This window comes from Dromaius novaehollandiae, chromosome 2, assembly GCF_036370855.1.
Source record: "Dromaius novaehollandiae isolate bDroNov1 chromosome 2, bDroNov1.hap1, whole genome shotgun sequence".
Taxonomy (NCBI): domain Eukaryota; kingdom Metazoa; phylum Chordata; class Aves; order Casuariiformes; family Dromaiidae; genus Dromaius; species Dromaius novaehollandiae.
In genome coordinates this window covers 61,477,123-61,504,628 of record NC_088099.1, presented here as the reverse complement: position 1 = coordinate 61,504,628, position 27,506 = coordinate 61,477,123, and the positions used below count along the sequence as shown (strand labels likewise).

The window sequence follows — 27,506 nt, the reverse complement described above, 5'->3', positions numbered from 1 at the left end:
CAAACTCATTCATGTAAGCCTGCCACTTAAATTGCTGTAAAACTAACATTCAACTTTCTACACAACTTGATATGTAAAATGTATGTTTATTAAAAAAAACCTCAGTATAAAATACTGTACCTCACCATATCACCTTTTAGATCTTGCACAGAGAAACCTACCTAGTCACTTTTCTAATCTTACTGAATTTCTAATCTTACTAACTTCTGACTGAACACCTGCACCATTAATTAAAAGCTAACTGGAATTAGCAGGTCATACACTTCCCAGGCCCTCACTGTAGAAAGTACTGCTCAAGCTTATACAGACGTGTCCCATGGAACTAACTGTATGACTATAAATATACCTCTATGTCAGAAAGATTTTTACACCTTATTAACTTAAGGCTTGAAAACCCATGGTCACAATTAAGATTTTTGCCTAGCATATCCATTAATGTAATTATTTGCCATTATCTGATGTTAACGTTACAAATATCCAGCTACTGGGAAAAAAGGAATTAACCTTGTCCTGAGCAAGCCTGTACCTTTTGAAATATGTAATGGCAACTCCACAACAATATTTAGAGTCAAAGTCAAAAGTACTTATCCAGTTCACACCTGAATTGGAATACAAAGCCAATATTTTGACATTTCTTATAAAATTAAAATTCTGAAAAAAATTTATTCAGAGTAGCGGAAGTATTTGATTTTGCCAAGGCTGAAACATTCTGTTTTGATTATGTAATCTGATTTTGGAATACGTCTTCCTTTACCTTTACCTTTATCATTTCAATTATTTTGATTCCACTTTTACATACAAAATGCATACATTTTTGGGAATACTAAAAATTATTTGTGGACGTATTTTTCAACATACTTAATATAATGCCTAAATTAAATTAGTAAACTAGTTAGAATAAAACACTGGCATTTCTTCTCTTTTAACCAAAGGAATCTGAGAAAAAAATCCATCCCGACAAAACTGCAGTCCTAACAAATCTGTGTGCCAGACAGCTCCCTTTGAGAATTCTGGAGGAATAGTTAGTTTTAAGAGAAAAGCCAGGAAGAACAGACCATTTTGTCCATTTTTTAATCACTGAGAAAAAAAGTCTATGCAGAACTAAGTCTTCCACCAATTTTTGAATCATCATTTTTATCTATCTACATTGCAGAGAGGAGATATTTCTTTTCCTTATATCAGCTACATTTTGAAAGTAGGATTCTATCATTGCTGGTGGCCTTGTTCCTACCTCAGCTTCTTTGTCTACTGCTCCAGAGAACCTGAAATCCTGCCTTCCTCCCAGGCAGGGAGGAGCTGCTTTATGGTTGCCCTTTTCAAAACTCTTCCTCCAGCATCTAAAAGTTACTTTATTCACAGCTGCTATATAAACAACAAATGGTAATAATCTACAGCCGTCACTCAGGAAATTTTATTGCAAAATCGAGGTTCCTCCCAACTTTTCTCCTCTTCCTATGTTCTAATTTTATGTTGTGTTAGCAAAAAATATTGTTAAGTGAAGTAAGGTCAAAAGCATGCAAGTCTTCATTTGATGAGAATCCAGTTAGAGTCCTTGCTGGCAACAGGGTAGAGATCCTTACTATTTAGTCCAATAAAACAGAGGCAGGATGATTGGTTTCAGACTTCTTAACATGATTCAGTTGTTGATTACAAACTGGAATATCTTCATTCAAAATGAGATGTGTGATTGTAAAACAGCACCAGGTACACATTACAGTGCTTAATCCATGAAGGAGACTCATCAGAGCTCTCCTTTCAGAGCCCAAGCAGGATTGCCTTGCCGACTTAATTCAAACTATAGCAGCTGATTCTTTTAGCTGGAGAAGTCACCGATTCAGTAATGCCGTGTGCCAACTAAGAGGCAGCCACCACATCTGATCAACAAAATACTTTGCTTTTGTATACTTTCAAACAATAGTCGGACTATAACTAGGCAGTTATTTTACATCTAAGTCCCTAAGTCTACTACTTCATACCAGCTACAAACCTCTTCAGGCCTACGGCTAACTGATTGGGACCATCTGAATAAACTCATTGCTTCTGACCCTACCTACTTCATCACTTCTCATTGTCAGAGCTCTTATGGCTGACGCTAAGACTTCATCAACATTATAAAAATTCAGAACTACAATTTATCACCAGTAATAGGAATGGTAAAAGTTACAAAACAGGGAAGTTAACATGATAGTTAAGAACACTGTCTATTCGAGTGTTCCCACCAATTCATCTAGCAGTTATAATTTATACCTTTCAGTGGTAGATGTGCAGGTGAACATTAAAACTGGGCAGAATTCACAACCAGATATGACAGATGTATGCCTCGCAACTTGAATTCTGCAGGGATGCTTTTACAAAATTTAGGCAACACTGGCCGCCCTGGCTGAGTATTCTAAATAGCAAGCTATCACTTGATTTATAACCCTATAAATTCAACAGAATACAAGCTTGTTCTCATTACGTAATGTGCACCAACTATTGACTCCAGCTCCTTCTCAGTGGGGTGTTTAAATGGATTTTCCATGGCCTTGTTAATTTTGCTTGCATTTCTTCAGAACTTTAAAGTTTTGAAAGGTTTTAAGAAAGTTCTGAAAGAGTCATAGTATGAATAGTACGAAAAAGATCTGCCTCCTGGAACAATGTGGCAACGTAAGAGTTTCTGTCTAAAACCCTGGCCAAAGAGTTTCAAATTTATGAATAATTCTGCAGCTTTACCATCACTATTGAGACTGATCTTTACAAACACGGAGCCACTGTCTGTTCATATAACCAATGGACAAGACCAATTGTAAAAAATGCATGAAGGCTGACTAATTGAAATGAGATAGAATGGAAGTGCTTTTTAAACAGCTATCATGAACAAAACAGAAATGTATGTTTGAATTTTAGAAGTAAAGCTTACCTGTTAATCCAAGCGTCATTAGACCATTAACTGGGGGGGGGGAAAAGATAGAGATTGGTTAGATATCTTCACTTTATTCTGTAATGGTTAGAATTAGTGCAGATACAAGCAAACCTGAACATACTTCATGTTGCAATAAAACACCTCATTTGAACATTAGTTTCATTTTTATCAGAATGTGTTTGAATGGAAAAATGAACATTTAGACAACATGATTTCTTTTAAATTGCTTTTTATCTATCTCTTAAACAGCTGAGTCATGTAGACTTTTATGGGTCTGTCAACGCCAATTTTTTCTGTAGTTTCCAAAGTTAAGGGTTAGGCAGAAGGGAATTTTTATTTTAGTTTCTTGAGGGGGCTGCCATTAAAAAGTTGGAGAAGCAAACACATCCACATGAAATGTAGGTCAATTACACATCCTGAAGTGCAAAACAAATCCTTCTGTTATTGAAATTAAGCAAGCACAAAATCAAAAATAGGTAACATGTCCTCTATTCATTTGGAAATATAATGCTGTGTTTTATGGTCTCCATCTTTTCCACAGTGAATTTATATATTTTGAAAAACATAAGCTCAAAACCTATAAGCATCTGACGTGGAAGTTACGTTAACACACGTATGTCAGATGAGTCTCCTAATGGAAATACGGAATATGCCAAAAGAAGGAGTCTTCTGACCAGCAATTTGCAGTACCTGCAGATAGATGAAATTAGCAACAGCCCACTGCGTGAGCGTAGCTGCAGCTACACTTAGCATTTTGCAAATATAGCTAGGAAGGATGTGACTTCAATTATTTTTGACCTCCTATGGAAAAAAAAATTGCTGGCAAATCTTTGCAGTGCTAGCCTTGTATCAGAAATGAAATGAGTAATTTAACACAGATGAGTACCTCCTGCTCCTTGTTTATACTCTGTGTGTCACTCCAATAAAATGAGCCAAGATATATGGAACAAAATATCAGCCCCAATTACACTGAAATTCTGCCTTTACTGAAATATCCCAAGCTCCTGATTGAGTTAAATGCAAACTGTTGTACACATATATCTGAGAAGAATTTAGATCCCTCTAAGAATATATTTTTCTTCCAGTCAAGCACTAATCTCTGTGTTAATTGCTAATGAGACAGAATGTACTGAAATTATGAAGAGTAGGAATCTGTGTATCAGAATACTTTATTGCATCCAAACATAAAGAGCTGAAATTCCATTATACACTCTGATGGTTGCATCTCTTTTGTAAATAAAACACCTTTTTTACAAAGCTATTAACTAGTAAATACACTTGAGTCCATGGATAGGTTTTTCTTTAATCTGCACTTGAAAATGTGCTTCATCAATTCCATAAAACTAAAGATGGGATTAAAAGTACACATTCTATAAAGAAACTAAAACCACTTTTTCTGAGGAAAGTTTAGATGCGCAACCATAGATGCTCCCTTGATGAGTGCAGATTGCACCTGGAATTCTTTTTCTATGAATTGTCACTGATCTCTAAATACTTTGTAGATATTTCTGTGTTAATCCTCACAAGACCACTGTGACATAAATAAAAACATGAGTTACAACGAGAGAGAACCAATAAGAGAAAACAACGTACCCATATTTTACAAATAGAGAGATTAAGTGACTTCTCCAGTGTCACATAAGAAAGCTATGATCAGCCAAGTACAGAATAAATGGCTCTTGGTTCTCAGATTTGTGTTCTTCTCACAAATCCCTCTGGTTATAGGAAAACCTGTTTTTAGAATTTTCTGATCTGATCAAAACAGAGTAACACGGGATGTTTCATACCTACCCCCAACCAAAAGAGTCCAGATATATTCAGATGAGGGTAAAATAACAATACAGACCACCACAGGCTATCATACTCATCCTTCGCTATTTTCAGTGGTCTCAGGTATTCAACTCATAACAAAGATTTAACAAAGCTTTTTGGTCATGACAGTTTACACAGAAAGTAGGACCTTTCAATCAGCCCTTTTAAGAAGGGGCAAGTCCAACATATTTGCAGTGTACTGAAATGTTTATGCCATCACATCTCATTAGAAGAAACATATCAATGGGAAGCAAAGAGCAGTCGCAGTCGTTGGAAGATGTTGCCGCAGCCCCATAATAAGCAATTTCCTAGCTACATTTCCATGCATTCTTACCTGAAACAACATTTGAGGGGAAAAGAGGAGGTTGCTTAACCCTACCAGTTGCCTGTAGGCTTAGTTATATTGATACCAGATGACAGCAACTGCCTTCAACTTTTATTTATTCCATATACTGTAGGTGGCAGGAATGATTGCCCCTAGCATTAGTGGAATCGGCAGTAAAGGACCAACCAATTTAAAATTGGAGCGACTGGTACAATGACAATGAAGGCAAGATAGGGAAAAATAGGTTTGGAAACGTGTTGTAAAGAAAAAAAAAAGATAAGCAAGTAAGGAAAATAACAACAGAAAATAAGAAAATGAAGAAACAAAGTAAGCTTTTATTACCAACCTACTCCAAAATCTTGTTCATTAAAAAGCGAAAATCAGATCCTACATATTCACTGAAGCCTTTTATTGCCTAGTCTATATTCTCCTTTGGCAATCAGAAATCCTCTTGACATTAAAAAGGAAATTCAGAATGGACTCACAGCAATATGTAAATTTACCATTGAGATGCATGAGAATGAAACTTTTGTCCTATAGTTACTCAAGTATAGAAGCTTCTGCTTTTTGTGAGATGGATAAATATTTCTCAATGTTTATTTTTACGATATACTGTTATTAGGTACTGTTGTTTCTTTTCCACCAGAGGCTTAAGAGTAGTACTGAAAGTTTTTGTATCTCAACTACTTAATAAATCTAAACAATATTTGATTGATGTGTTATTTTCACTACATGTTCCTCAAAACACTTTGTAACACCAATTTTGAAACCTTGTATAAGTACATAGGAGGGAAGTGTCAGAATATTATTTTTGCTTATCTGACCATTTCTTCAGTATGCTGAAATTAATAACAAGATTGTAAGATTTCTGCAAGGCTGCAATACTTCCTCAGAATGCAGATAGAAAAGTACTTCCTGTTTTACCTAACCTGTATGTGTAGTTTTTCATCAGCAATTACAGCAGCGTAATCTCCCCCTTTTTTTTTTTTTTGCTTTGTATACACTCAGTTTTGAAATTTGTGTTGTCTGATCCAAAAACATGCTTCTTCTCAACCATATTTCTCACAGCAAGCAAAAACATCTAATGATCTCAAGTTAAACCTCAAGTCCACACTGTTACACCTCCTTTTAAAAAGGGTCCTGCCAATCACCATCATCTAATATTTAACAATATGTCTGGACATCAGATCAGTACTGACAGTTATGCAAACTAAACCAACATCTGCCTCTTTCTGCAGAATCCTAAGTCTGTACAAAAAATGACTGACACAGTTCATAAAGGCAATTAAGATCACAGTCTGAAATGCAGCTGTTGCTCTGCAGTCTTACTACAATTTGTTAGAAATGCAGTAGAGAGATTAAAATTCTATTAATATCATTTGGTTGTATCGATCAAATGTCACTACCCACATTTCTTTTTTAAGTCTTAAATACTGAACAAATTGATCTTATAGGACAGTACCTGTATTTCTCCAGGTATTTAAATGCTGTTCAGATAAATCTACCAGTTGCATAGATGGTATTAAAGATAGTGTTAAATTCACCAATTTTTCATTTAAATCTAGTTTTATTATTACACAGCACCCGCACTCCAGAGCTCTGCGAAGTGTTTTCTGGCAGAAATCGATAGACACTTCAGGATATCTGATGCATAAGAAACTGGTATGGAAAGACAGACTTTCACCCATGTTCTGACACACAGGATTTCTTTATGTTTATTATCTGTGTTACTGTTGCGTCTCTGAGCTCAAGAGCCTCACTGCACTAGGCCTGTACAAACACAGCAAGAAAAGATGAGCTTACACCAGCATCCCATGTGTGCCTTCCAAGAATTTCTTTAAAAGCCATGTAAAGGGGCCATGTCAAATGTGTGTGGCCAAGACACTTCAGGCTCCAAAGTGGCTGAGCAGTCCTGAAGCACGACAGGAAAGCCCAAGCAGCTCTCCCACCTGAGCCCCCACAGCACTGCCTGAGCAACAGGAGAAGCCAGCTCACACCTGAAGTAACCTCAGATTCACTTTGAAATTACCTACCCCCTCATGTCAGCACAACTTTTCACTGTGGCTCACTAGGGATCTCGGGGGAAAAAGAAAGGAATTTCCCATGACAGCCTTTAAATACGAGGAGTACAAGGCAAACAGTTTCTTCAGACGTATTTCATCAAATACACTTTTTTACTCTGCATAACCCCTATACCTACCCCCAGCCAAATACTGAAAGTAAGCCTTTCTTTAAAGACAGATGCAAGTATATCTCCCTATTCCAACTTTGCATCATTTTAGTGCACAAAGCTTTGTATCATCAACTCAAGCACAGAGCTGGCAGGAGGGGAAGGAGGATACTAAGTTAGTATGTGGCTATGGAGCTCAGAGGGCAGAAACTGTTCCGGACAGCAAAAGAAACATCTGGCAGAATATATCATTTCTGTAACTTCAGCTACAAGCCAAGGTTTGCTCTGTCAGCTGCTGGGAAAAACAGCACTGATCCTCGGTTAGTGTAGAATAGCATTCATTCAGTTTTGACCATTTCAACCAGATGAAGACCTAACCCTAACATAAGTCAACTTATCAACCCACTGAAAGTGAGAGAAGATACAATTACAAAGTTATTGAGACAGATTTGACCTAACGCTCTCAGTGCCACTGCCTACAACTGACAGAGGAGAGTCTAATGCTGCTGGCTTCATACAGGGATGTGGAAGCTTGAAGTTATCTATTTCCCAACAACCTTACAATACACCTTGCTCAAGTACCTTAGGAAGCTGGCTGGTCCTCCCCCTGCTGCACACTGTGTTTGAGGATCTATGTTTTTACCCTTACCATCGTTTCAGGCTTACTTCATACCACTGACAACTGTAGCTCTGCGTTATTTTTTAAATTGCTTCTCTGAACCCAATTCTTATTTCAACTAATCACACCAGGATGCTAAACCCTCAACAGAGATAACAAAGGATAATTGAGCATAAAATTGCTAAGTAGACAGGCAAAGCATCAATTTCTGGCAAGGAAGAAAACTGTAACACACTCAGGAAAGCAAAATTGATGATGATTGTCCATTCTGATGTGAGCTCTCATGGACAAAGCACAGAGGGAGCTCACTGAACTGGGAGGCTTACGGGGCTGCTCACAAACAGCACAACATTCATGGAGCATTTGTCAGGGAGCAGCACAAGCGGGGCTGCTCTGCGATGGGGGCTGAGCCAAGGAGCCGCAGTGACCCCAGCACAGGCTCTGCCCTTGCCAACGGGGTGAGAACCACCAGGGTCTGAGCCAGCTGGGCAGAGCCTGGAGGCAAGGCTGCCCAACACATAGGTCCAGAGTCAATCCATGAACAAGCCAGGACCGCAGGAGGCAGGGTCAGACCCAGGCCTATGTACAGGGTGCCCCGACCTGAGCTGAAATGGAGTCTCTGGGCGCATGGGGATCCTAGGTGAGGCTGCTCAGGGCCCGTGCATGCTGTTAGTGCACTCGGTGCTGGCCCTGCTCCAGGCTAGCTCTAGCCCCAGTCCCCATTGCTGGCCCTGGGGCACCTGACTCCTGTGCATGGGTGCCCTGCTCTGCTCTCCCTGCTCCCTGACGTACACACAGTGGATGTTTCTCTCCTTGTGAGACAATTGCAAGTAGATATGTACAGCTGTTTCACCATTACCTTTGACCAGTCCAGCTGGATACTTCTACCTGCTACACAGTGAGATAAAGGTGTCTATCTTTAGGGAAAATAAAATACAGCTTCTCAAGCGTCCCATCCTCAAAGAGAAACTGATATGGCTGTCCTAATTCTTTTGCATCTAGAGGCTGTTGTAAAAGTACAGAATGGAAAAATAATGTTATTGGTACAAAAACTGAACTCCCGCCTGCCGATCTTTAAATAACCCTCATCACAATATACATGGCTCAGGAGGTCATCTTTTTTTCTGTTGCCAATTGTCCTTTCTACACTTGCCTTTACAGTAGGAGCAGACTGGTTGTGGAGAAAGGCAGTAACAACCATGGTGTGGTGTGAAAGCAGCACAGGAAATGAGGCAACCAAAGTTCACAGAGCCAGGCCACGAGAGGCACCTGGCTCAAAGGAAGGATGCAGGGAATAAACAGAAGCTTGCAATAAATACTGTGCTTGGAAGAAATGTTACATCTGCATTCAAAACTGGCCCAGAAAAAATATGCCTACACCAGAATGTCAACAGGCAGAAGCAAGGTGAACTTGGTGGGGGATGGACTGATTTCTTAATGCATCAGTGAAGTATAATATCGGCCCAGTCCTGCGGGACTCCTGCTCCACATCAGTACTACACTACAGGGCAATCTGGGTTTGGGAAAGACCAATGGGCTAGTCAGGGGGACATCAGCATGCAATGCGGCACATGTGAAATGATTTTTACTGGGGTGAACTCTAAGGGAAAGTTCAGGAGTTTTCTCAGTGATAACAATGAGTCAGAGGTCTGGTAAGGGAGTTTTTTTATTTTTTTAATTAATCAGAGTTAACAGTTATAGAGTCTCTGTAACAAATGTAGTCAGAAGGGATATAGATAACAGATACAGCTGGTTTGGGCTAGGGTACAACCTGGAAATTGAAAAAAGGATTCCCTATGTCCAAGAAGATTTCTAGAGGTTTAGAGCAACATGGGAGGCCACTTTGCATTATCCTTTGCTTTCATGCTGAATCCTTTTTAATACTTTCTCATTTTTTTCCTGTATCCAATATATGGAAGACAGATATATTAGCCAAGGAAATTTAATACTTAAAACTAAAACTGGAGTTCAGTGCTGTACTGTAGCATTGTTTTAAGTATTATGCTATTGCTTCTGAACTGGTAAGGTAATTTAAGACAGTTAACAACTCTGGATATTAGAGTCCTCTTCCTGCAGAGCAAGAAAAGCATGAAAAGGAAGCAATTTAAGCTTTTTTTATTATTATTTCATCAGTGCAAATCAGCAGGGAACATTACTGAGGGCATCAACTGTTCACTCTCATGTTGGTTCAGAATTCCTCGACTTTCCAGAGACTGCAAAGAAGTTGTCAATTATTCTGAAGTCATACTTCCACTGCAAATTTTTCAGAGCAGGAATACAAATGATTGTCCTTCACATTCATTTGTAAAGTACTCAAATCACTGTTGGCAGCATATAAATAGTATTTGATAATTTCTGAACACCCTATGTCTACTTCCAGAATTGCTGGATGAGTTGTCTACTACTTTGCTTGAAACCAGTATGTTTTATTTTATCACACTGATTCGATCACAGACTTAGGCAGTTATTCAGCAACTGACTGAACCTTTAGATCAGTATTATAATTGAAGTCATGTGGCTCAACCTGAAATATCAAACAGTATTTTCTTCACATCTTCTCTGTCCTGTTACATTTTTGATGAAACAATGAACAACTGAAATATAAAATAACATTTCTTATAATCACTGATTTTCAGACAGTGGATAAGCTTAACGCTCTAACAACAAGATCTATTGCTTGAAATAAACTTTCTTCATGCTGTTGAAGAGTGGCATAGATAAATGTGTTCCTTGCTGGCAAAGCCAACTCAGGATCCTTCCAGAGAGAAAAACTGAAGAAAAATAGGAATACATTTGTTTCAAGAGTAGGAAGAAAGTCACAGCATTAGAAACTCTAAAGATGACTCTCAAGAACAATACAGGAACCATGATCTGACTTAAGGTGGCCAGAAGAGAGTTCCAGAGAATTAAGCTACTCAGGAGGTGCTGCAGCATACAGCTAGAGATGAGCAGGGCAGCTACCCAGACAAACCCCAAAAACCTCTGGCTGAATTCAATTATGTGCACGTTCCCCAAAACGTGAGAAAAGATCCTTATTCAGGACATAAGTAGCATGCGCATGCCTTGTGCAAGCCCTCATGGTCCTGGTTTTCATCTAACCTCCACCTGTGTAACCTGGTCTTCTGGGTCATGGTTATGCAGTGGTTGTCACAGACGTATATGTCTTCACTATCCAGATCATAGCTCTTAATAATTTATGATTACAGATAAATGTTTCTAATAAGAGGAGGTAAAAATCTTATTTCCCACCCTAAACATCTACACTTCTTCGGGTTCATTATAGCCTTGTGAGGTACTGTTACAGCAGTCTTCATTTTACATCAGCTATGGAAATAATGACAGAAGTGACAAGAGATTTGTCTAAGACCATAGGCAGGAATCGGCATCATGCTAAGTACAGTGTGACCCAAACAGCAGTCCTGTGCCAGGAGCTCTGCCTAACAATTACCTCCTTCTCTCAGAAACAGCTGCCAGAGCAGTTGAAGTGCTTGATAATCTTTCTCTGCCTAAAAGATCATTGTGAAATGCGTCTGCTGTGTAACAATATGTGAAAGGTGCATCAACAAATAAGGCAACATCATAGTTTAGACTTACTCCCCACAAAATGCCAGCAAGCTCACAATTACTGTGGAAAGCTCTCTCCCCTGCCCTAGTCCACCTGCAAACTCATGACTCAAGCAATGGGAGTTGTTCAAGGGAATCCCGGACAGCAGAGCACCCTCAGTCTAACACTCTACCGCGTACCACTTGATCACCTAAAAGCACATATTTGATCTAATGAGTGCTCATTATTGCAACCCAGCTGTCTGTCATTGGCCAAAGCAGCAGGAAAAGACACAAGAAAATGAAATACTGCATTTGGTTTACCTATAATAAGGGAAAAAAAAGGTCAGCACAATATTGGCTCTACTCAACACCTATCCACCTGTGAATGAGATGTAAAACACCAGCCCCTTGAGACAAATAAGGACTTTAATTTGCTCCTCTGGATAAGCCTTGGAGAGGTCAAATGACCTTTTTTTTTTTTTTTTTTTTTTTTTAATAACCTTGGGAAGGGGAAATGACCCATGAAGGTTTCACAGACAAAGGTCACAGCACACTCCCTCCTGAGGAAGTGTTTAAAACCATGTGATACTTGAAGACATTAAAAGTTTCTTCTTCCCTTGACCGGCAGAAACTTTAAATCAAGATAATGCCATCACACAAGGCCTGTGAAAATGTTTTTCCCTTTTCTGCCTAGACAACAAAAATCCCCACCCTGAACATCCACTCTCTCTTGATGCTACATGCACCTCTCTCTCAGGCTCCTACTGCTGTGACTAACCATCATCAAATCATTACATCAACATGATTTTAATGGAGTCATGTTTTCAATGAATGTAGTCTGTGCCTACTATGAAAGAGTAAGTTGGCCTGAGTGTTTGAAGGTAGGGTTGTTTGTTTCTTAAGTGGCCCAAGCCTTCTATCAGTGATTCAAAAATTCTGGATACTCAACAACTCTATCATCACAAAACATTTTAAATGATACACTGGTACAAAGAACTCACAAGAGCAATAAAACAGTGACAAAATCTCAGAGCCTCGTTTGTCTGCTTATACTGCTATATATTACTGTTATATATATATATATATATATGCTCACAGAAGGTGTGCATGGCACTTCACAATGGCATCCTTGCTCCAAGGAATATAAATTGAAAATAAATCCTTGTCCAGCAAGAATGGCAGTATGATTCCTGCATACTGTAATTTCCCCTTGAGGGAAATCCACATAGGAAACTTTGCACAGGTGCAACCCTGGTATAGGAAATACTCTAGGACTGAGCCCAAGTTAAGTCATTAATTTCAGTGGATCTGAGGAGCAGAACTGAGCCCCAAAGGAGCACAAAATCCCAGGTGTCACCTCTCAAGATATATTGCCCAAAGCTAGGTAGGATTTCTAATAGTCTTCGAAGGAACCACAGCTTCTTTCCACCAAGGAAGGGTAAGTGTAGCTGATCATGTAGAAACAAAGTTCTTCTAGGTTTGCACATGCTGTATTTTCTTTGATTTCACATTTCTTAAAACAACACAGTTCTTTTGCTTAGTTTTTCAAATAGCATATGCCACTAAAGGAATAAAAGAAAATGACAATGAAAGGTTTAATTTTCAATTTCTTCTCTTCACCATCTATTATCTTCATAAATTAACTCCATTCTAAAGGTTTATTATAATTATGCCTAAGTAATAAAAACAAAGCATTTACTAATGTGTTCTACAAAAAAGTCTAATAACAAACATATAAAGCAACAAGACAATGAAGTGCTTGAACTTTAGATTAAAGCTTTCTTTACAACTGTCAATAATCTATAAGCTGTTTTTTCTCTCCTATCAATATTTTTTTAAAAGAAAATTAATAAAAAAGGTAGTATGTCTGACCTTATTTTCTCTATATGACTGGGCCAAGATCAAAAGATGTTATAACAATACCAGATCAGCAGCACTTACATTTACATATGTAGGAAAACAAGAACTGTGCTAGGAATATGTCAACAAGTATGGAAAAATCAAAAAAAGTAAACATTGTACGGGAAAATGATAAACTCTATCTTCCACTTTGTCCCTTGAGATAATAGAATTGCTCAGGAGTGCACAAGAAATCACATATCGCTATTTGTGGAATCACATTAAAACAGTGAACATGCTAAGCCCGGAACAGCAGGTCTCTAGGATCTTGAAATCTACACATTTTTGTGCTCCATGATGATTGATACTTAGTCCAAAGTTCTCTGCTGCACAACAACCTTATTGTATTCACTATCCAGACCATCTTAACACATGCTTTTTCTCAAACTTTCACCCTATAAAAACTTCTTCAATAATTTGAAAATAAAGCAAAAACTCCTTTCAGGGGTTATGCAAATAAACATCTGCATAAAGCCAGCTACAAAAAAGTTATGTCTTGTTATTCAAAAAAAGCACCAGAGCTAACTGTATTATTGTGTGACTGTCTCCTCAGCTAGGACTTCTGTTTTGTAACTGGGATACAAATTAGCGACATCGGAGCTGACTGCTTAGTTTCACACAAAACCAACCTCCTCACATTGTTATAGCCTTTCCATAACTGTTTACTGATGTCCCAAGGCATAGGTGATGTGCTTTAACTCCCTGTTGCTTAAAGAAAAGAGCATTCCATATACCGTCCAGTAACTTACTTGTGTATTTAGATCTTTCAGCCCAGAAAACAATTAAAATGGAATTGGAAACATAATCTGACACATATTAGTTATTCTCTATTGATCTATAAAACATAAGGGTTTGTTTAGCACAAACACAATCACTGACATTGCAAAACAGTTTATCTAAATCTGCCTGCTTTAACTGTCTCAAAAACATTCTTCTTCAGCTGAAATTCTCCACAGCTGGTTCTCATATTGGACTGAACTTTGTTTTCCTGAAGTTCAAGGAAAATCTTCTTCAGGATTTTTGCGTCATGTAAGAAAGCTGTAGAAAGGGGAGTAGGGAAGAATGAGGATTTCTGTCATTGTGGAGAAGTTGTGTCAATCATTCTTTTCCTCACAAAATTAAAACTAGCTTTATTTTAAAATCCTATGGAAAGATATTTTCCAAGGTCAGAAGGAATCCTTAGGATCATCTAGATTGACCTCTTCAGTAGCACAAGGTAAAGAATGTCTACTAATAATTTCTGTACCAAGCCAATAACTTCCACTCATATGACAGCATATTATCTGTAAGTATTTCCAGTATAGATTTCAGGACTGCAAGCGATGAAGAATCCCCCACTTCCCTCAGCAGGTGTTTATTTTGGATTGTTTCTGCCAACATCTTTCATTTCTTTGGTAAGGTCTTTGTAATTGCTACATGATAAAATATGATAAAGTATGAAGTAGCTGGGTAGGAAAGAAAACCCAAATATATCTAAGCATACTCAGCTTACAACAGCCAAAATCTTCAGCAGACCTCTAAAGGATCAGACATTCTTATGGTGTTACAATACATATTCTCCCTGTTCCACTCTGCCTCACAAGAAAGGCAAGACAAAGATAGAGTTGGAACCTACTTTAATTAAATCCTGCTGAAAATCCCAGGCTTGAAAATGTAACATTACTACATATGGGGACTTTTTTTTTTTTTTTTTTTTTTGCTGTTCTTAAAAAAATTAATTAAATGCAAGAAAAAAACATTAATATTAATATTTCTTTCCAAAATCTTAAAATGCAGAAAGACATACAAATACAAATATTTTGAGGAGTTTCATTCTCCTTTGACCTTTCCTTCACATTTGCTCTGACTCTCTTGGTGGTTCTGGTTTGCACTAGAGCTAGTTGAAGAAAAATTGGGTCCATGGTTATTCCAGCAATACTAGCCCTACTTCATTGTGTATAGCTATGTATTTTACGGCAGAACACTTTCCACACTGTACAAAACACACCCCTGGAAATGTGTCCAGCAGCAAAATTAATAATGAAGGCTGGCTTTTCTGAACACTAATCTAGTCTAAATCTACTGACCAAGAGTAAGGAAGGAGATTTCAAAGTTTTCAATATGACACAGTAAGTCCTAAATCTGAGCTATTATTGCAAGGCATGTATTTATCATATAGTATAAGCATATATCGATTTGCCTTTCTAAAAATAAAATAGTAATAGGGGAGATTCCATACATATTGTATGACAGTCAATGACACTGTGCAAACCTCAGCTTTCAGTCTCCCCCAACTGAAAGCCAAAACAAATTACTCATTCATGTTTCACTTGAGCTTGTAGAGATCTATTAGGAGTAAAATTGCAATAGCTGACACACTCTAGCAGTGGGAAAGGACCGTGTAAAACCTCCACTGACTCACCAAAAACAAAAGTGAAGAGAAAATTTATTCCACAGGTCTATGTGACTAATGGGCAGCAGCAACCTGATACCAAGGTTGAGATACCCCTTGAGCAAATGGCCCCGTTCTCTCCAAAATTGCAGAACATGTCCTGGTACTCCAGAGACAGCTGAATCGCTTCAGATAATCAGACTGACCACAAGCATCTGTGTGGCCTCCTTCTGCCAGATCAGGAGGATGTCTTCCTCACAACCTTTAAGATACTCTCTAGCACACAGATGCAGAGATACAGAGGGTGAGCAAAAGAGAGGATTACAGCCGAAAGCCAATGTTTCAACTTTTTTAGGTCTCTTCTGTCCCAGTACTCTAAAGCTCAAGTCCAAGAGCTTAAGTCTTGAAAGAAACTTGGACTTTGTGTCCTCCTAATGAACACTTAAATGACTTCTGTTAGATCATATTTCTGTCAAAGTATCTCCCAGCCTGTTCAGAATATCCTATGGTTGTGAACTCACTTTTCCTTCATACTGAAGGCACAAAGGCAATACAGACCGAGAACAGCACATCCTGTACCTCCCAAATCTAGAGTATATATCTGAAACAACAAAAATGCAAGAATATTTTCTAAAGATTAGAATCTTTAACATCAATCCATCTGCACACAAAAGAATGCAAAAGAAATTGGTCACTTTCAACATTTGGAAAAAAAACTCTGAATTCCCAAGAGAAGTGACAGTCATTACTGGCCAATGTCAATTACACTATTTCCTCTCACACTGCCTGAAGAATTTTTCTCCAGATGATGCTCTCCAAAATAAGGGCAAATTAGTCACATTTATTAGGGTGTGAAAGTAATAAGACATGCTTTATTGTAGGGTGCGGTGTTTCTGCATAGCCTTTTGCTTACTCAGCTTCATCTGGTTAGATGCGAACAAGATGTGCTTTTGTCAGTACAGTGCTGTGCTACAGCCTCAGCAGGGCCTATCATATTATCTTCAGATCAGAGTCTTGCTGGCTTGGAGCATAGGTGGAGCAAGTGAAATTCTGTCTGTAAAAGGCCATAAATCTGGCTGTTGGCTTCCCGCAGATAAAATTCAATATTCCAGGGCTAAATTTAGCTGTTATTCAGACATGCCCCTTGTTGAAGCAAATACGGTTGGTCATGTCAAGCTGTTCTCAAGAGGAAGGCTGGGACCCTCTCTAGCCTTCAGACCATTTCTAACAGCACCATCACCCTTTCTTTTAATGCCTTTAAAGAGGAATAAAGCAGTCTCCTCTCTTCAGGATTGTTTCAAGGAAGTCAATATATTAGTGGAGATCAAGCCCAAAAAGTTCTGAGGAAGAAAGTTTTGTCTGACTCCGCTTTTCTACTCAATTCTTTCCTCATATCCACACATCCTTACTTGCTCTGGCCCTTCCTCCCAAATGAATCAAAAATTATTCATGCAGCCTTTTATGTTGCTCTACATATACAGTCACATTAAAATAATGTCAATTTTTCATTTGTGTTTTCCGGTTTATCACAATGCAAGCCTGTTTGTGAAGAGACTCTTATTCTGGAAAAACATGCAGGTTGTTTTTATAAACTGTAAAGACAGATACTTCTATTCTGAAGTAAGATGGTTCATGCAACAGCTTTTGCTAAAATAAAAAGGTGCAAATTAAAACAGACTTCATTATTTTGGTGAAAATTAATCTGTTTACAAGCCTAACCGGGAACACAATTTACTTGCTTCATACTTCTCTCTCAAGAACTAATTTCAATAGCAAAGACACAGATGCTAGCAAATGGTGTTTGGTAAATGACCCCCTCACTGCATTTCTTTCCTTGGTAGAAGACACAGAAATTTGATTTGTTTGCCTCTAATCCAAGCCATGAATCATCTCTGTTATCAGTAGAGGTGGGGGAAACTGAAATAACTAATCATACAAAAACCTCTGGTGCTGCAATGTTTAAATACAGCTTAATCGGCAAAACCTCCCACAGTTCCCTTGAGCTAAGCCAGTCATACTCAAGAGCTGCTTCTTAAAATGCTGTGGTTTGTGTACATCTGTACCTACAGCACTACCTGTCTTATCGACATGTATCTTCAATTCACAGCCTCTGATGGTTTGTCTTCCACATTTAGCTAAAACAAACCTAGAAGCTTAAACCTAAGACCTCGAAGGGTTTAGAATCCTAACTACTATTTAGGCAAGGAAATCTCACTGATTTAATAGCAAGCATTTACTGCCTAAATGTTTGCAGGATTGGATCTCACTTACATTGGTGTAAATCAGGAGTGACTCCACTGAATTTAATGAAGTTGCACCAGTATAGTCAAATCAGGATCGGAAAGCTCACTTTTGTCCTATCTTCAATCTGGAGTTAACTTCAAAAGCTGTGAATGTCATCCTTCCTGACTTCTGGGCCATGCTAGCTTGAGATGGGCATTTGATACTCTGTGCTACCACCTACTGTCTATTTGTGGTCATTTCAGATAATTAGCTTGAACAGAAAATACTGCTGCTTATCCTGTCAAGTGCACATAGCATGAATCTGTCGCCTGCTGTCTGTGCAGACTTCAACGAAAGGTTGACAAAAAAAGGAATCAAGAGAAACAGAAAAGGTGAACGATGGTGGGAAGCTTGTCTGGATCCAACAACGAGTTGGAAGTAGAGGTTGCATTTACACTTGTTGCTTTGCTTCAGAAATCATGATGTTGATGGGGTCTGCTGAATATCTTCCCATTCATCTGGCATCTAAAATCATGTGTGTCTTTAGAAAATAAAGCATTGCTTTGGTAGAGTAGTGTTTTCTCTAAGACTGTCTGGTCTGTTTCAAAATCAGATGTTCTGCCTTGCAAAGGTTTATTTGTTTTACATGCACACACGCCCAGGTCTATTACATTCAGCACTCCCACACTGGTTTTCCTTTTCTTCTTTCCACCCTTTGCAGCTGCAGAACGGCGTGGTAGATTCAATAACAAAATAATAGAAAAATCCTTGATTTGGTTTTCAAACTTTAACCTAATAAAATTGTTTGCTCATTTGTTTTTTCTCCTTAGAGTCCAAATGTCCCCGGAGTTATGGACACTCTGCTCCACACAAGGGTAACTCGAGATCTTGCAGATTTCAGATATTAGTATGCATTTTTTTCATGATGGTTTGCAGGATGAGATAGGCTCATTAAAAAGGAGCTAAGAATGGAACCTGGAGCCAGGTTCTATTCCCAGTTTTGCAACTGCTTGGTTTTTAAACTCTGGCCAAGATGCTAAGCTTCATGTCCTCTGTAAAACAGGATTATGAAATGTGAACAACCATATAAAATTTATCAAATCTATATGGGAAAACTGTTCAAGATGGTAAGTATCATGCAATCTCTGTCTCTTTCTATAGTGCAGTGTGTGTGTGTGTGCGTGTGTGTACAGATATAGATATGGACAAAGACTCCTCCAGAATTTAAAAAAAAAAAAGGATGCAGCTTTAATCTGATGGCATCTTTCAGTTTACGTACAAATAGTACCATTGAAATGCAGACATTATCTAAAGGATGATGGAGCAAATGTTTGGACAAGGATGTCATAACAGCAACCACTTGTGTAGAAAAACTACTTGACTACTTGTTCTGTTAAATGTCATGGTCAAGCCCTGAAGCTTCTCCATGCCTCCGTTTCCATACATAAAAAGAGAATAGCCAAATCTCAAAGTATTATGATGTATATATCATTGTTTCTGAGGTGATTAAATCCTATAGTAAGTAGATACCTTCTAAGCACCTAAGACTCTGCTAAACAAAGTATGATGATTTCACCTGAGAGCTCAAGTTTCCAGCTCTGCATCTCACTCCATTTGGGATGCTATCAGCACTTCATAGGGGAATCAGTATAGATTATCTCTCTATGTACCAGCTGCCTCAGTTCATAGCTTCCCCACACACACACATCACAGCAAATCCAACTTCTTCTGTAATTACTGAGCTTCCAGGGAGCAAACACACTGCCTGCTTTGCCATCTTGGCTAAAGAGTGATAACAGTCAGCAGATGGTTCTGCATAGTGATAATGTTTTAAGAGCTTTACACAGAAAGATATGCAGAAAGCAGTAGTTTTGAGTTTAGAGAAATAAGGCCTCAGTCCCTACACAGACAGAACTCCTACCAAAATCAATAAGAGCTAACACTGAGGAATCATGGCAAGATTTTTACCTTAATGACAGCATTCATGGGTCTCTGGTTAATCAACAGAAGCCATTAGGAAATGTGGAGGAAAACATGATCAATTCAGGTGAAAATCCTTCAGGAATAACTGACATAAAAGCACGTTTATATTACTTGAGAAAGAACAATTTTAGTTTTCTGGCACTTAAAGCATTCCTTATTATAAACCTCAGTTTCACATCATAAAACTTTCACAACTCTTAAATGGCTTTTCTACCAGGAAATTAGTCTAACTTCATTTTGTTCTTGAGTGCATCTACCCTTTCAAACTTAGATCAAGCTTAATGTATTATCAGTTAACAGATACCCTCAAAACCAGTTCTTCTACAACATTATGACAGGAAAGCAACTAACACAGGCAGAAATGTCTAACACAATTGATTTATTGGTTAGTGTCTCTCTGGTGAAAAATGTTTCCTAGCTTTCTGAGCTACAACAGACATTACTCCTCACTTCACTCATTCTCTGAAGAAAAATCTTCAGTAATCATCAGGTTTGTACTGTAAAAGTCACAGTAACGTCTTAATCCACAGTCAAAAAAATGACTGCTTGTTTCCCTAAATTCAACGCTAAAGAAATAAATCCTCAAGTATCGAGACAGGTGTTGGCCACTTTTTACTCCTTTTCGGATAGAAAGTAACAGAAAACTTGAGTGATCAAAGTAAGATTTTAGCAATCCTTGAGCCGCCGAGAATCAGAAAATTTAAGCATTTGATGTCATTCTTTTTACAGATCAAATCAAGGCAATGCTACTGCACCCTGTCAAAAACAACTATCCATTTATTTCTAGGTCTTTTCGTACAAAGATGTCCAGTGTTTGCCAACTTTGTACTTTGGAAGGGGTACAAAGTTAGCAAACAAAGTTATAGAGTCCTCAGATAACCCTTCTAAAGGTGCGAGGCCTGATCTTCTCCCTTATCTGTGAGTCACAGGGAATTAACACACATCTTTGGGGTTAACGCAGAGTGAAGAAGATCGTAACAGACTTCTCCCAGCAACTTTAAACCTGACTACAACATATTAAATCTGGGAATCCTAAAGCAGCTACCTAACAAGAGAAAAATGAAGTATTTCTAACAGCAGAGCTAATCCTAAATTAAATGAGTGAAAGCTCTGAATGATATTTGCACTTTTACAACTGGCTGTTTCTAACAGAACACATCCTAACTGGAGTCAGTCCTTCATTTGCAGCAGAAAACCATCCTCCTTCTGAAAGATCAAACCTGCCTTCCCAGAATCAGATTGGGGATCTAACAGCTAAATAACATTAAAAATTTGTCAGATCGTTTATCTTTGGGGGGCGGGGGTAGGGTGTCAAAGCACTGCACAGCATTTCTGGACTCATCTCCTGGGAGTATCTGCCTGTGGGATGCGGGACCAGCGATCAAGCAGCCGCTCGCGCCGCTGATGCTGCGCCTTGCCCGGCTGCCGGCCCCAGTCGCCGTTCGCGGTGCGCAGCGCGATGTGTCGCTCCCCACGCGGCTCCTCGGGACCATCTCCACGGCACAGCGCCGCGGCAGAGCCCGGGGCGGCCAGCGCCCTGCACCGCAGCCGCCTCCCGGCGGCGCCCGGCCCCAGCGCGGCGCGGCCGGAGCGCGGCTCGGGCGGGCTCCGCCGCGGGGCAGCCGCCCGCCTCCCTCCCTCCCTCCCTCCCTCCCTCCCTCCCTCCCTCGCCGCGCTGCCGCCGACTGCCCGCGATGGCTACCGCAAGGGACCCCCGGAAAAAATCCTCCCCACCCCCCAAACAGACGATCCGCGCAGGGGAGCGCACGCCTTCGCCCCACCTCATCCCCGCGCGCCCCGGCAGAAAGCCCTCGCCGTCCCGGGGACGCGCTCGCTCCGCCGAGGATGCCCCGCGGCTCCCCGCTGTCCCCCGGCAAGGCAGGCGCAGGCGGGGGCGCCTCGGCGGCCGCCGCCACTGTCCCGGAGCACCTCGCCGCGCTGGCCGGGACCCCCCGGCAGGCGCCCCCCGACTTACCCCACAGCAGCAGGACGGGGAGCTGCCGCCGGCGGCAGCAGGGCGCCTCCATCCCGGCGCGGGCGGCGGAGAGGGGCCGCAGGGGACGGAGCCGGCATGGGGCGGCCGGTCCGCAGCCGCGCAGGGCCCGGGCCCGCCTCAGCCCCCCCGCCGGGGAGGCTCCTCTTCATGCCTGGCGTCCAGCCCCGGCGGCGGCGGCGGCAGGGGCGGCGCGGAGGGGCGCAGCTCCCCCGCCCGCGGGTGCTCTCAGCGCCGGGGGGGCCGGGGACGGCCCCGCGGCCGGGCGGGGCGCACAGGGGCGGGCTGCGGCAGCGCTGCTTGCGGGAGAGTAACGGCCTGGGAGGGAGCTCTGTGTGTGTGAGTGTGTGTGTGAGTGTGTGTGTGTGTGGCTGTGAGCATCTGTGCATGCATGGTGCGTGTGAATGCGCCTGCCAGCGCGGGCATTTGCGTGCCGGTGTCCGTGCATGGGTGCACATGTATGCATGCCAGTGCCTGCACGTGTGCATGCTTGTCGAGAGTGCATGTGTGTACTTGTGTGTGCACATGTGTGCATGCATGCAAGTGTATATATAAGTGTGTGTGTGATCGTGCACACATGGGAGTATGCATGAGAGTGTGCACATGAGTGCACGTGCCTGCATGCAAGCGCTTCCGTGCCTCCGGGCCCTCCAAGAGCCACAGCAAGCAGCAGGAAGCCCTGTGGGGACCACTCGCCCCCCACCCCGGGAGCCGGAGCAGCCTCCCCTCCCCTGCTGCAACATCCTGGCAGTGGGGGCGGAGGCATGAGGGGCTGGAGGCCACTGAGGTGGTCCCGTCTGCAGCCCCTTTGGGCTACATGGCACCAACATGTTAGCCTCCTTAGTATTTACAGCTGAACGTGTGCAAGAGAGCCAACCTAAGCCTGCACCGATGCCAGCACAGAGGAGCCAGGAGCTTGAAGAAAATGCTTAATGTATTTTCCTGTTGCCATTTCATCTCTGTATGGCTCTGTCCAGAGGGAGAGTGGTACAGCGCCTCATTTTCATCAATATTTAAAGGCCGTGTTCCTGGAGCACTCTCTCTAGGAAATTAGCATCCCCAGCAAGAACCACTAGACTGAGAAGCTGCTAACGAAGCCTTTTCTTGGCTAAGAATATTTGCACTGTTCAGCTTTAATAAGGAGCCACAGTGTGTTTCTAGGTACATTCAATCTCAAGAGCTGTGTTTCAGCAGAACATGAAGTTACTGCCATTGTTAAAGGTCAGATATACCACCAAACTTTAAACTTAAAAAAAATGCTAGTGTCCTACACAAGCACATATGTACATTTCTACATCCATTGGGTTGCTCGCACTGACTTTAAACACTGCCATGAAAGAGTAACTTTCAAACTCTTTGGAGGGTTCCAGGTTGTATCCTCAACACCCTGCAGGATTATGCTTTGTACATGTATCTGAAAGCAAAGTACTCAGTACATAGACTAAAAGCAGCCATCTAATTTATGCTGTTATCTAGGCTGAAATAAATGGAAAAACCTGAGAAACCACAGAGAAGGTTGTGAATCCAATGTGTTGAAATGGCTCTGCAGACATTTAAGTGTGTAAGTTATAACGAACCTTCTTTATTTGTGTGCCACTTCTTCCTCTTAGCTGCAAACAAATCTGGAAAAATACCGTGGGTCATAAATAACCAGTAAGTCAGGGAGATCATCCTCCAACTGAGGGGCTGGCACGTCTGCTTTGCAAGGAGTCTCTGCAAGCTGCTGCTATCCAAAGGACTACAGAATGCAGAACAGTGACAGGCGTGAAGCTCCAGACCCTGCAGACTCACTATAGCATCCTTCCTAGCAGTAACATTTCAATTTTCCTTTTAAAATCTGTTACAGGCAATATCTGATGTTATGATGAGTATTTCCAAGAACTTGGATCAATCTTCAGGAGTGTTAAGACATTGCTTCATATACTGCTAATTATACAGTATATTATACAATATACACTATGCAGGTATTGGTCACATAGGATATGGAGATAATGCAGACATTTTTTCTTTTAATCTATTTTCATTATCTTCACCTGTTTCAGATTAGAAAAAAATTCCATACAAAATTGGCAGATTTTTAGATTCACAAGTTACTGCTTTCAACTAGCAAGACTCAGCCAGCACTTCCCATTTTATATCTGTGGCAGATGCAAATAAAGATGCAAATAAAACCTTCGAGGTAGAACAACAACTAAAATTTATAGGCAAATGCACTAATTTAGAAATGGTCAAGTTATAATAAATCACAAGCAAACTATGATAGCCTATATTTTCAGCAACATGTACTAAAATGAGTAATTCTGATATGCAGGTATATGAACGAAATTGTCATAGGATTAGAACTATCAATAAAAGGCAACTTGAGCGGTGTAAAGGCTTTCACTAACACTGTTTCTATCAGTTGCAGTAATGCTAAGAAATTTACTTCAGAAAGGCTGTGAACCTTTTTATTTTGCAAATCTGCCTCAGCAACTTCATGTGTCTATACCAATAGCAGAAATCCATTTCACCTTCAAATTAGAAATCCTGTAAATTTTAATTACTATGTATAACTCTAAATCTCTTCCCTGACAAGAAGCAGTAATAATATTCTCAAAAACATAGTTTGTTGTAATTCCCCAAAATACAACCTCCAGAGAACACAACAACCCATTTTCAGGTACCCTGCAGATAGTGCCGCAATCACATCACTTGGGGCATTGTTTCACAATATTTAAATCTGCTAAAAAGCCACTGACTAGAAAAATGGCAGCAACAGGCAGGTAAGTGGCTGCTTCAGTGTTCAAGTTCTCAGGGAGTTTGAAACAAGAAAAGGTAGATGGAGTGAAGCCAGACAGGACAGGTATTATCATAAGCACCAGATCATTCATAGTTGTGTGAGATAATGTAATGAAATCTCATGCTCCAGAGGTTAAACTGATCCAACAGAAACAGCTGTTCAGAAGAAAAATAGCTAAAGACACTACAGTATGCAAAGCAACCTTGCACTTCCTTGCAGCATGAAGCACTGGCCTGACAGAATACCCGCTTGCCTGTGCGGATCGATACCTCAATCCACTACGGGCCAGGGAGTTTTCTTCTGCAGTTCCTAGCACAATAAATAGTCTTGCATAAAAGTTACATTAAGATTTTAAAGCCACATTTTAATGGAATTTCTTACTGAAATGAGGTCTGGAAGAGCAGGTGGAGGTTCAGCTCATCTGCCTTTTTTTATTTTTAAACTAAAAATAGGTCATCTTGCTTCCAACTAGTTAGTTAATCTTTATTCTCCCACTCAGTGGTCCTAGGAGCATGTCTTTCCTATTCCAGAAAATGAAAAAACTAAAAGGGACTTGCATGTCATTAAAACCATTTCCTGCTCTGTGTTCTGCTTGCATAATTTCACACAAATGTTTTCTCCTGTATTTTTACCCCAGTGTAGAAAACGTACAAATATGCTAAAAGTATGATCATTATTAGTAAATGGCTTCTTGCTATGACTGAAAAGACATTTTTCAAAGACCAGGCTGTGGTATTGAGTGCAGATAGAGCTAAAATGATGTTAAGCTTGGCAAATTTCACAAGCCAAAACTCTTTATGCCTACGTGACCTGAACCAAAGAGGGAAAAAAGCATTTTTCATGTACATATCTTGATTTTCACATAAGAACAGACACGATTAGGGGAGTACACACATATTCATGCCACTATTCCAAAACTTTAAGTTAGACTCACGTGAATTTGCTCCATGATTTCAGAGGGGTTCTTGATGCTGACAGTTAAGCATCTAACCAATATGTAGATATTTCAAAATGCACTCATTTTCTAAGATGCTGAGCTATCTAACTATTACCTGGCAGCCTTTCCATTGGCAGAAAATGTGTACTTTGTTTAAAGGAATTGGAACATTCAGATATTTTGTTAGTTTTCTGGTATTTTAAAAGTGCATTCATGAAAAAAATAAAAAGAAGAAAGAAAAATCAAGCTACTATCATGCACCATAAAGGCTAATACCTACGACTAATAAAAATGGCTTCAGAAATGCCATGATGGACATCAAGAGAAAGTAGAATAGATATTACATGGAAATGAATTTACTTCCAGGATGAAATAAAGAACTAAAGTAGTTCATGTGGATTTTATTTGCTGTGAAAGATGATGCCCTCTATTTATTTTCCCCCTATGCCTATATATATTCTATTCTGTCCCCTAGACACAAGAAAGATTCTTTTAAAGTAGTGTTGTTAATCAAATTACACAAATAGCTACTGACAGTGATAGTAAGGACTCCCAATAGAGGCCTTCCATGCAAGATACATAATGAAGGTAGGAAGCATTCCTTGAAAGTCAACAAACACAATCTCTGCTTTTCTAACAGAAGAATGGAAGGGGGAAATTCCAGAATCAAGGGCCCTCCACCAAAGTGCCTGCCCTTTATGCATGCTGATACATGGGGGCTTGAGCATGGCAGGATAGCTTAAAATACATGACTGGAAGCTTGGAAATAGGGTTCTTACCCTGGTCTGCAACTGAGCTATTGAAGGATTTATCTTTTTCCTGCTTTGGTTTCCTTAGCAGCAGTAATATGCGAATGCAACTCACGGCACAAAGTTTTCACAGGTATAGATGGCTAACATGCTATTCATTCCAACTTTTATCCTATCTGATCTGGCTTGTTTTATGGTCTATGTTATAAAAGGATCTCTTCAAGGGACCGCAGAGCTAAACTGTAGGAGCCACTATGTGTAGCTAGTTTCCAACTGGTTTTCTCTTACCATAAGAAACATCTTAAGATTATTCTTGAGTCCTGTCATACACATTGTGATCTTTTCTTCCTGTTCCACACTGCTATTTATCTTTTTGTACATCAGGCAGAAGCGTTAGTGTAAAAGAAAGTCTTTGTAATTTGGCTCAGGCATAGGAAACAAATCATGCCTTCATTTTTAATGTAAACATTAATAAATTATGCACAATGCTCTATTCCTTCCAGACCAAATAAAGCTAATATTAATTTATGGTCTTTTAAACACTTCACTGTAAGGTATGTTTTAAAGACTGTGAATTTTTACACAGAAAATGCATTATGTTCTCTCATGACAGGCTGTCTGAGAAGCTTGGGAAATGCCAACGGGGACTATGTAGATTGTCTCCATACATGGTTGTGTCTCTGAGAATAAGAGAAATAACTCAGCTTGGAAAATAAAAGGAAAGGTAAAAGAAGACAGATGGAAACACACACAGGCACACACAGAGATATACATATTACAAATAATAATGCTGCTATAATTTATACAAAATCTCATAGGAATCGAGTCATCCATACTTTTGTGGCAATCTAAATGAATATTCAAGGATCTTCTTATAACCCTTGAAATTCAGCTGACTCTGCACAGACTGGTGAAACAGCACACAGTAACAACAAACTTACCTGTGACAGAAAGCAGTAACGGTTATTCTAATCCAGTTTAAGGATTTCTGACTCCACACATGTACTCCCTTCCATGAGACTATGACTCAGCCAATACCATATTTGCATGAAAAGGGACTGATTATCCCTTTTAGCTGCATGAAAGACTGGCTTTAGGACTAAGCAAGATGAGACCCTAGAACACTACCTAAATGGGAGACTTCCATAAACAAGTATGGTTAAAAGTGTGGCACTACATAAAATGTAAAATATTGCTA

At 40.1% G+C, this 27,506-nt stretch overlaps 1 protein-coding gene across 4 annotated transcripts in view; it reads right to left on the bottom strand.

The window, feature by feature from the left end:
- RAMP3 (receptor activity modifying protein 3) overlaps nucleotides 1–22,166 on the bottom strand; it is a 59,374-nt gene extending 37,208 nt beyond the window's left edge. Inside the window, exons 1-2 of one of the 4 annotated variants that reach the window (XR_010387700.1) lie at nucleotides 21,826–22,166; nucleotides 2,900–2,929 (exon numbers count right to left, since the gene is read on the bottom strand). Coding sequence is in view for 3 of the 4 variants with exons in the window: in XM_064506649.1 (XP_064362719.1) it covers nucleotides 2,900–2,929; nucleotides 21,826–21,877 (82 nt within the window). In the remaining variant the exon portion in view is untranslated. Of the gene's footprint in view, nucleotides 1–2,899; nucleotides 2,930–19,835; nucleotides 19,910–21,825 lie in introns of those variants that run through there. The other 3 variants (XM_064506649.1, XM_026123596.2, XM_026123597.2) reach the window with 3 other exon arrangements.
- Nucleotides 22,167–27,506: the final 5,340 nt, after the last annotated feature.